Raw genomic sequence first — 10,636 nt, forward strand, 5'->3', positions numbered from 1 at the left:
CTCTTCTAGATTAAAACAGAGTGGAAGCTGAGCAATTGTTTAATATTACTCTCTTATTTCACAGATGTGGAAATAAAGGGTTGGGGAGGTGAAATAACCTTTCAACATCACATGGTAGCTTTTCCAAGGTACTAAATATGAAAAAAGCTGAGTTCAAGGAGAACAGCTGAAAGTCAGAGATATGAAAATAAAATCTACAAGTGAAGGACTAGAGTGGAAATGAGAGGCAGGCTGGGAGCCAAAATGAGTGGGAGGAAAGTTTTTCTGTGATGTGCAATGTAGGTCAGAGATTTGTCAGTTAGAAGAGAGAGGAAGTTATTATAAGGGTAGTGAGAAAAAAGTTTGCTGAATTAGAGATCAAATGCCAATTCTGAGAGTCAGAAGCTCTACTTCCCATTGAAATGCTGCTTCTGCCACTTCTATTGCTAGCAGTTATCGTCCCAGGTGGTGACAATGAGGATGGTAAGAGTAACTCTCATATTCCCAGCCCAGGTGAGGGGCTCTGGACAAAAACATGCTGCATCAGCAATAAGGGTCTGGGCTCTCCTGACTCCCGCCCTCTCCCCCATTCTGGAGGTTGGGGCTGGAGCCAGGAATGTTTAAGCCTCTATGCTGTTATTCAGACTCTGGGTTCTTTTCCATCCTAATTTTCTCTTTCTCCTCACTCTTCCTATCCTTCCACCACCACAGCATTCCAGGGGCCAACCTCCTTCCATCTCATCCAGATTTCGACCTTTGCCAACAGCACCTGGACTCAAAATCAAGGCTCAGGGTGGTTGGACGATTTGCAGATTCATGGCTGGGACAGTGACTCAGGCACTGCAATATTTTTGAAGCCCTGGTCGAAGGGCAACTTCAGTGATGAGGAGGTGACTGAGCTGGTGGAACTATTCCGAGTTTACTTCATTGAGTTCACTCGGGGAGTGCAGGATATTGTAAGTGAATTCCAGTTTGAATGTGAGTACCGTCCTCTGAACTGGGGAGATTCACGATGACTTTTCTCTTTCTTGGTTCAGACTTCCTCTGATCATGTCCTCTCCTTCCCTTTTTACCCAAGTGCGTACATATACCCCATCCAGAGTATTCTCCCACTCTGACTCCGTACCTCCACCAAGTATCCCAGATTCTTCCTGTTTCTTGCACTCTTCTGTGATGGAGGAAATTCCTCTTTTGTAGCCATTTCCTGGTTGGTTTGTGCATAGCTTGCTTCTCTTAGATCCTAAGGAAAAAGCTCCTTTTCCTACCTTGTGCCTGAGTGAACTAAAGTGTGACTTCTCCAATCCATTGCTCAAGCAACTGTTGCCTGATCTCTTCTCTCAGTGTAACTCTCCCCTTCACCCTGGAGTGCTGCACTCCTGACTCCATCACGCATTGCTCCTCTTCTCCCCTCTTGCCTACCCAACTTCCTTACAAGAGCCCGTCTCCACCGTTTACAACATGCATACCTCTCTGGAATGCTTATCTTTCTGAAAAGTCTCTGAGTACAGCAACTGGGTTTTGGGTCATCATTTCATATCTTTGATTTTCTCTCCATCCAAATCCAAAGTCCCATGTCCTTTCTCCATCTCCTTCTTTCTTGTGTGTTTTAAAATCACCATGTCTCTGTTTTCTTTCTTTATAGACCCATTTGTGATTCAGGGCATAGCAGGTTGTGAGCTGCATTCTGGGAAGGCCATACAAAGCTTCTTGAGAGCAGGTTTTGAAGGACTGGATTTCGTGAGCATCGAGAATCACTCATGTGTGCCTGAGCCAGAGGGAGGCAGTGAAGCACAGTGGTTTTGTGTTTTCATTACTCAGTACCAAGGCATCTTGGCTATCATAGACAGGCTCCTCTCAAAAACCTGCCCCCGATATCTCCTGGGTGTCCTCGATGCAGGGAAGGCGGAACTGCACAGGCAAGGTTAATCCTGTTTTCTCCCCAAGACTTTCCTATTTCACCTCCCACCACCTTTAAATTCAAGAGTAGGAGGTACCTATGAAGAGAGGGGTTTAATCAATACATTATTTGGTTTCCAAAGAAGTGGAAGAGATCACTGTCCACACTTGTGGGTTTCTGACTCTCTATGCTCTAGATTAGAGACATAACTTGGTACTCTTTCTACCCCTTCCTACCCCAGTGAAGCCTGAAGCCTGGCTGTCCAGTGGCCCCACTCCTGGGCCTGGCCGCCTATTGCTGGTCTGCCATGTCTCAGGATTCTATCCAAAACCTGTACGGGTGATGTGGATGAGGGGTGAGCAGGAGCAGCCTGGTACTCAGCAAGGAAACATCATACTCAATGCTGATTGGACTTGGTATCTCCGAGTAACCCTGGATGTGGCGGCTGGGGAGGCAGCTGGCCTGAGTTGTCGAGTGAAGCACAGCAGTCTAGGAGACCAGGATATCATCCTGTACTGGGGTGAGAAGGAACAGGGGATGTGAGAAGATGGTCCTCAAGAACAGAGAGAGGGCCTGGGGAAGGGGAGGGATTTGATGGGTGAGATATGGAGAGACGGAGGGAGATGGGGAAGAAAGAGAGACAGAGGGAGAGATAGGAAGGGAGAGGCAAAGAGAGAGATAGAAGTTGAGGTTTATTTCTGGGACTCCAGTGCTGAAGGAATGAAAATTGTGATCTAAGGTATAGAATAGGTAAGAATGAAGGACTATAGACTGGGTGGGATGCGGCAAGAAGGAGAGACTAAGGGTGGCTGTGACTATATGACATCTGGGAATAAGAGGAAGGGAACCAACAATGTCCGTAAGCAGGTAATGGTGGTGCTGGCACTCAGGTGGGCAAGGAGGTCAGGCGAACTAGTGAATGACTTTGAAGTGACATCCTTGTGTCCTCTCCATATTGCCAGGACACCCCATGTACATTGGCTTGATATTTGTGGCAATAATAGTGCCCTCCTTGATCCTCTTGATATGTCTTGCATTATGGTTTTGGAGGCGCTGGTGAGTTTTTATTTTTAGTCTTTCCTTTCTGTCCATTCTCTCACTCTTTTCCTCCATTTAGTCTACTACATCATTCTAGTCTCAGCATTTCCATCAGAACTTTTCCCCTTTCTGCCCAACTCACGTTTTTATGTAAATCTATTTTTTTAAGTTATGGTAAAATATACATGACATAAAACTTAGCACATTAGTCATTTTAAACATAAAGTTTAATAGGATTGAGTACATTCACATTGTATGCAACCAATCTCTAGAACTCTTTTCACTTTGAAAAACTGAATGTCTATGCCCATTAAGCCCCATTCCTCATTCATTGCTCTTCCATCCCTTGGCAACTTTCATTTTACTTTCTGTCTATAGAAATCTGACTACTTTAAGTAATTCTTATAAGTGGAATCATCACTATTTTTCTTTTTGTGATTGCCTTATTCCATGCAGCACAGTGTCCCCATCATTCATTCATGTAGCAACACATATTAGAATTTCTTTCCTTTTTAAGACTGTCTAACAAATTTTATCTATTTATCTCCAATGGAAGCTTGAGTTGATTCTACTTTTTGGCTTCGTGAATACTGCTGCCATGAACATAGCTATGCAAATATCTATGTAGAGTAATTTTGTTTGCTTCTGTTCTTTTTTATTTAATTAAAAAAAATTTTTTTTGGTCAGAATATAGTTGATATAAATATTGTGTTACTTTCTGTTGTACAGCAAAATGAATCAGTTATACATATATCCACTCTTTTTAGAATAGAATATGTGGGAATAAAAATTCCCATATAGATCATTACAGAGTATTGACTAGAATTCCCTGTGATACACAGTAGGTCCCCTGTTAATTATCTCTTTTATGTATATTTGTGCATATATGTCAATTCCAATCTCCCAATTTATCCTTCACTCTCTCTCCCCTAGTAACCATAAGATTATTGTATAAAACTGTAACTCTATTTCTACTTTGTAGGTAAGTTTATTTGTATCATTTTTTAAATTCCGCATGTAAGCAATGTCATAATTTGTCCTTTACTGTCTGACTGCTTGTATTCTTAACAGGTCATATCAGACTGTTTTGTGATCCCTGACCATGTCTCCTTTCCCATTTGGAGCAATTACCCAGGAGCCCAGAAACTCAGGTTGACAGCCCAGGAGTCAATTTCACTATATTTCATCAAATAACCATCATATTTGATCAAATTAGTGTTCTGATAAGCTTTAGATAAATCATAATTTATATACTGGTGGAAAAATGATAAAGTGTACATTATAAGACAATATCACTAGTAGAATCCACACGGATTTCAGGTGTGAAGTGTGAGAAAGAATGTATCTCAGACTAAATGAAATGATGTGCAGGACTAAATTGTGACATTCCTTTGGCTTCTTATTTTATAACATTTTTTTCACTCCTACTGAAATATCATTTGTCAAAATGAGCTAATTGTAATTATGTCAAGATAATTGTATTTGCAGAGATGACCAGCATTTTAACTTAATTTCATTGTATCTGCTTGGATGATTTTCTATCTTGGAGAAACTGAGCTCCTTCTTCTTCCAGGGAGCCTTCCTTGGTCCTACAGAAGAAGTAACCATCCCTTGACTGATGTCATGCAGAGATCTACTTTCCTCTTTACTCAGAACATTGCAGTTCTTTATGTTTTCTTTTCCTTCTTATGAGTTCTTTGAAAGAAAGTTCTTCGCAAGACTCGCTCTAAGTGAATTCTAGGCAAGATCTCTTATGTATGTGTTTGTTTAGTAAAATAATCTGATTTGCTTGCCACATTAACAGTCTTTTTTTTTTCAAAATCATCTTTTTTTCCTCTTTAGTTAATATTCTGAATTTTCCTCTTACTAAAATATATCATACTCTCCTTATTTCTACCCTGAACACTTCTGAAGAAAACTACTTGTGCCCATACTGTAACTATAGTTTGCCTATACAAATTCACCAGAGAAATATCTTGTGCATCATTATTCAGTGAGAATGAATGACAGGCAGGATGCGGAAGGGGTAATCATGCAGGTGGGTTGTTAAATATTCAAGCAAATGAGTCAAGAGGACTTTCCTTGCTCTCAGGGACTTTGATATCTTTGTCCTATCATGTCAATTTTATCTCTGACTTTTCTTTACATTTTCTTTTTTTTTTTTTTTTGCCTATTTCATAGTTTTATAGAAACTCCTTCTTTTTTCTTTTTGGCCATACCATCTGGCATGGAGGATCATAATTCCTTTACCAGGGATGTAACACGTGCCCCCTGCATTGGAAGCATGGAGCCTTAACTGGTGGACTACCAGGAAAGTCCTGATACTCCATTTTAAAAAATCCAAACTCATTTTAATTAAAACAGCAGATGGTATAGAATATGAGCATATTTTTTGTAGGACTTGGGAAAAGAGGTTAGAGAAAGCAGAAGTTTTGGAGAAGCGGGGTGCTAGAAGCAGTTCTGCCACCTGAATATTTTAGGATGATGTGGACTTTAGGATTCGGGCAGGTTAGGGAATGACTAAAAACATATTTTTTCCTCCTCTCTATTAGCATAGCTGGTTGTTTCTCCAGGATGCATTAAACTCCAACTCCAGCCACTCTTACAGGATAGGTATGCTGTTGTATGCTTCACTGCACCCTCTGCTAAGGCCAGGGCCCTCATCAGTGTGTTTCTTGGAGTGTGGACTATGAATCAGCTGCAGCAGTAGTGCCTGTGAGCTTATTAGAAGAAGAAATTTTCAGGCTCCCATTCTCTAAACCTACTGAAACAAAAAATCCTGGATGGGGACGAGAATTATGTTTCCTAATATGTTTTTTAGGTTATTTGAATGTACTCTTAAGTTTAAGAACCTCTTGTCTAAAGATTTCACAAGCCCTAAACTTCTGACACTTTGGGCTGAATAATTCTTTGATATAGAAGCTTGTTCATTGGACTGTAGGATTTTTAGCAGTATCTTTGACCTCTATTCACTAGATGCCAATAGCACCTTCCCAGTTATAATAACCAAATATATTTTCAGATATTTTGAAATGTCCCGAGGGGGCAAAATTGACCCCAGATGAGAACCAAGATCTGAGGTAATGAACAGCATTTCACCTCCTCCTGCAATACTTGGTTGGAATAATTGCTGATCTGACCTCATGGAAGTCTATAGTTATATTTGGTGTTTGAAAAAGGAGGAACTCTCTCTTCCTCAAAGTTGATATAGAATTTTGTTCCATGGGTAAAGCTGGCCCAGGAATGAGGTTCTCAAATATAACAGAATAATGACAGAATCAAGGAGCAGATCAGTAGACTGAGCTACCTCTGGATATTTTAGTTAATGAGCACAAGGAGTTTTATTTTTCTTTGTAAAACAACTAAGTTAGAGTTTTATTTGCTTAAAAGTGCTTATGTTATTCTGCTTTCTGGTGTTTTGCAACAACTGTCATATCCTTTTTATACCTTTCCTCTGTTTTCTTTCCTCTTCTCATTCTCCTCCTTTCTCCATGTTAGCCTTCCTCAGAGGTGGCTTCTTGAACTTATGACTTTCCTCTAAGAACATGACCTTGGAAAATGTTAATTTACACATGAGTTTAACTATGATCTCTTGATGAGTGACTTTCAGAAATAGGTCTTAAGTCTTAAAATATGAAGGCTTTGTATGAGAGTATGTAGGCATGTGCATGTGTTTGTGTGATGTTTTTTCTTAATATACTGAAATATTTTAAAAAAATTCTGCCTTTCTTGCCAGTATCTGTGTTAAATTGACTTATTAAGTTTAATATTTTATCTGTGGATTTGTTTGCATTTTCTGTGCATAGTTTTATGACAACTTTAAATAAGAAAATTCCTATTGCTTCTTTCAATCCTCATGCTATCTTTGATTGAATTTTCTTGTCCAATTGTATTCATTATGAATGTCAATACACTGATGAATAGAACTGATAGCTGGCATTCTCATCTTTTTACTTGGATAAGAATTACTCAAGAGTTAATATTAGTTATAATAATTTCTATAATATTTCATGTATACTTTTTATCAGATTAAGAATACTTTCTTTCAAAGTTGCTAAATGTTTTTTTGTTATTATATTATGAATGGCTAGGGGCTTATTCTGCATTTCTTGAGGTAAAAAATTGTCTATATCTTTCTTTTACTTTTAAAGCCATGAATCACACTTATTGATTCTCAAATGGCAAAACAAAAGTGTGTTTCTAAAACTTGTTTTGTTTGTAATATATTATGTGGATTCAGTTTGCTAATATTTTATTTACAATGTTTAGTTTTTTTAAATTCTTATAATTTTCTCAAGAATTATTTCATTGAGAGTTTTTCGCCTCATAAATTGAGACATCTTTCCTATGTTTCTATCTTCCAGGAAAGTTTTTATTTTTTTGTTTTATTTTTCATATTAAAAAAATTTTGGAGGAAGAGTTTTAAGTTTCAAAAATAATTTTAAAAAATAAAACTATTTTTTCAAGTTGTCTATTTCTTTTTTGTGCCAAGTTTGGTATGTTATGTTTTAGAAGGCTGTGTACATACAGATGGCCAAGAAGCATACAGAAAGATGCTGAAAATTGCCAATAATTAGAGAAATGCAAGTCAAAACTGCAATGAGGTACCACTTCACACTAGTCGGAATTGCTATCATAAAAACAACAACAAGAACAACAAAAGCACAAATAACAAGTGCTGGAGAAGGAGAGTGTAGGGAAAAGCAAACCCTCATACATTTTTGCTGGGAATATAAATTGGCACAGTCACTATTTAAAACAGTATGGAGGTTCCTCAAAACAACTAAAATAGAGTTGCCATGGACTTCCCAGGTAAAGAATCTGCCTACAGTGAAGGAGACACAGGAGATGTGGATTCAGTCCCTGGACTGGGAATAACTCTTGGAGGAGAGCATGGCAACTCATTCCAGTATCTTGCTGGAGAATTCCATGCACAGAGGAGATAGGCAGGCTATAGTTCATGGGGTTACAAAGGGTTGCTGCTGCTGCTGCTGCTAAGTCGCTTCAGTCGTGTCCGACTCAGTGCAACCCATAGCACACATATGGTACATATATACAATGGAATACTATTTAGTCATAAAAAACAATGAAATAATGCCATTTGCAGCAACATGGATGGACCTAGGGAATTATCCTACTAAATTAAGTAATTCAGAAAGAGAGACAAATATATGATATCATTTTTATATATGGAATCTCAAATATGACACAAATGAACCTATCTATGAAACAGAAACATATTCACAGGCATAGAGGACAAACTTGTACTTTCCAAGGGGGTGTGGGATGGGGGAGGAATGGATTGGGACTTTGGGATTATTGTACGCACACTAAAATATAGAATGAATAAACAATAATGCCAATAGCACAGGGAACTGTATTCAGTATCCTGTGATAAACATGAAGGAAAAGAATATAAAAAAGAATGTATATATAAATATGTAATTAAATATATAACTGAATCACTTTGCTATACCACAGATTTTAACATATTGCAATAAAATAAATCAAAAAAAAATTCCAAGTTGTTCAAATTTCTAATTTACTATTGGCTTGTGCATGATATCTTTTTGTCATGTTAATGTCTATTAATATGTTTCCATTCTTAGATTTCTTAAATTTGATTAATTTCCCAGAGTGGCTCACAGAATTCAGAGAAACATTTGCTTATTAGATTACATATTACAAAAGAACAGTAACAGCAAAATGGAAGATACATAGGGAAAGATATGGGTTTAGGTTGTGGAGCTTCCATGCCCTTTCAAGCAAGCTATTCTCCTGTATTTCAGCATTTTTACCAAACTGACAGCTCTCCAAACACCATGTGCTGTGCTTAGTTACTCAGTCATGTCCGACCTTATTGCAACCCCCTGAACCATAGCCTGCCAGGCTCCTCTGTCCATGGGGATTCTCCAGGCAAGAATACAGAAGTTGGTTGCCATGCTTTCCTCCAGGGGATCTTCCCAACCAAGGGAGGAAACCCAGGTCTCCCGCCTTGCAGGCAAATTCTTTACTAGCTGAGTCACCAGGGAAACCCCAAACATCATTCTTTTGGGTTTTTATGGAAGCTACATAGGCAAAATTAATCAAATCATTTGCTATCAGGATGAATTCAATCACTAGTCCTTCTCTCCCCATATGTCAAGGTGTGAGATTGAAAGTTCCAACCCTCCAATTGCATGGTTTTTTCCACTGACAACTCCCTTCATCTTTAGGCTTTCTAGGGGCTTTCCAAAATTACCTCATTAACTAACAAAATATGACTTGATTATTCTCAACATTTAGGAAATTCCAAGGTTTCTAGGAACTCTGGCCAGAAATGGGGACCAATACCATCCATATATGCTTTTTATTACAAATCATAACATTGAATTATATTACTAATTTCTTGATGTAGATGTTAATTTGCAGCCATTATTTTCTTATATATGCTTTTAAGGCTAAAAATTTGCTTTAAGCATGGCTTTTGCTACTTATTAGAAATATTAGAAAGTGTGATATACCGTATTGTCTTTATCATTTCAATACGTTTTCTAATGACCACTTGGACACACTAGTTATTTAGAATTTGCATTTCTGAATTTCCAGACATGGAAGAATTTTTGGTTATATTTTTCATCATTGATATTTTAGTTTAATTCCACTTGTCAGAAAACATTTTGCATGATTTTAAACACTTGAAATTTATTCCCATTGCTTCATGGAAAAAAGAAAACATGTCATACATTTAGCTTTATTAAGGTATAGCTGATATATTAAAAATTTAAAGTGGATATCTTGATGAGTTTGGACACATGCCTGCATCCATGATATCATCACCACAACCAGGGTACTAAATATATCCTTCACTTTCAAAAGTTTCCTGTGTTCCCTTGTGTTTGTTTTTGTTTGGTAAGAACACTTAACATGAGATCTATCCTCTTAGCATATTTTAAAATGCACAACACTATACTGTTAACTATAGGTATTATACAGTGGATCCCTAGAACTTAACGATCTTGAGTAACAGAAAATTTATATACCATTAGAAGTCAATTTCCCTTTTCTCCCTCTTCTGTCCCTGGCAACTATCATTTGATTCCCTGCTTCTATGGATTTGGCTATTTTAGATATTTCATATAAGTGGAATCATACAGTAATTGTCCTTCTGTGACTAGTTTCTTTCACTAAACATAATGCCTTCTAGGTTTATTCATGCTGTTGCAAATTTCCTTCTTCATAAAGCCTGAGTAATATTTCACTGTTTAGATATACCTCATTTTTTACCCATTCATCTGAATAAATGTTTCATATGTACATAAAAAGTATGCATATTTTTCTGTTGGTAAATTAAAAAAATAAATATATCAATTATCTTATTTATTAATTGTGTTGTTCAAAACTTATACATACTTGTAGATTTGCTTTTTCTATTTTACTTACAAGAACATTAAAAGAACTCACCATCATTCTTATACTTAAAAAATGTTTTTAAAAATCAGGTTTTGCTTTATAATTTTGAAGATGTATTTCCTAGATGCATAAATGTTTGAAATGTTATAGCTAATTTTGTTATGCATTTCCTACTTTATACCTTATAATGCTTCCTTTTCTCTAAGGCTACTTTGTCATATCTTAGTATAAACATGCCAGTTTCCTTTTGGCTAGTGTTTTCATAATATATCTTTGTCAATGGACATTTAGGTTGCTTCCATGTCTTGGCGATTGTAAACAGTGCTGCAA

General features: G+C 37.3%; 1 protein-coding gene across 1 annotated transcript; it reads left to right on the plus strand.

Moving 5' to 3' along the window:
* The first annotated feature begins 347 nt into the window (after nt 1-347).
* Nucleotides 348-7,380, plus strand: LOC443423 (T-cell surface glycoprotein CD1b-3). Its single transcript, XM_004002637.6, has 6 exons — nt 348-462; nt 691-957; nt 1,622-1,900; nt 2,118-2,396; nt 2,839-2,932; nt 3,986-7,380. The coding sequence occupies exons 1-6, from the start codon at nt 402-404 to the stop codon at nt 4,005-4,007; spliced, it is 1,002 nt and encodes a 333-aa protein (XP_004002686.1). The 5' UTR covers nt 348-401; the 3' UTR covers nt 4,008-7,380.
* Nucleotides 7,381-10,636: the final 3,256 nt, after the last annotated feature.

This window comes from Ovis aries, chromosome 1, assembly GCF_016772045.2.
Source record: "Ovis aries strain OAR_USU_Benz2616 breed Rambouillet chromosome 1, ARS-UI_Ramb_v3.0, whole genome shotgun sequence".
NCBI lineage: Eukaryota > Metazoa > Chordata > Mammalia > Artiodactyla > Bovidae > Ovis > Ovis aries.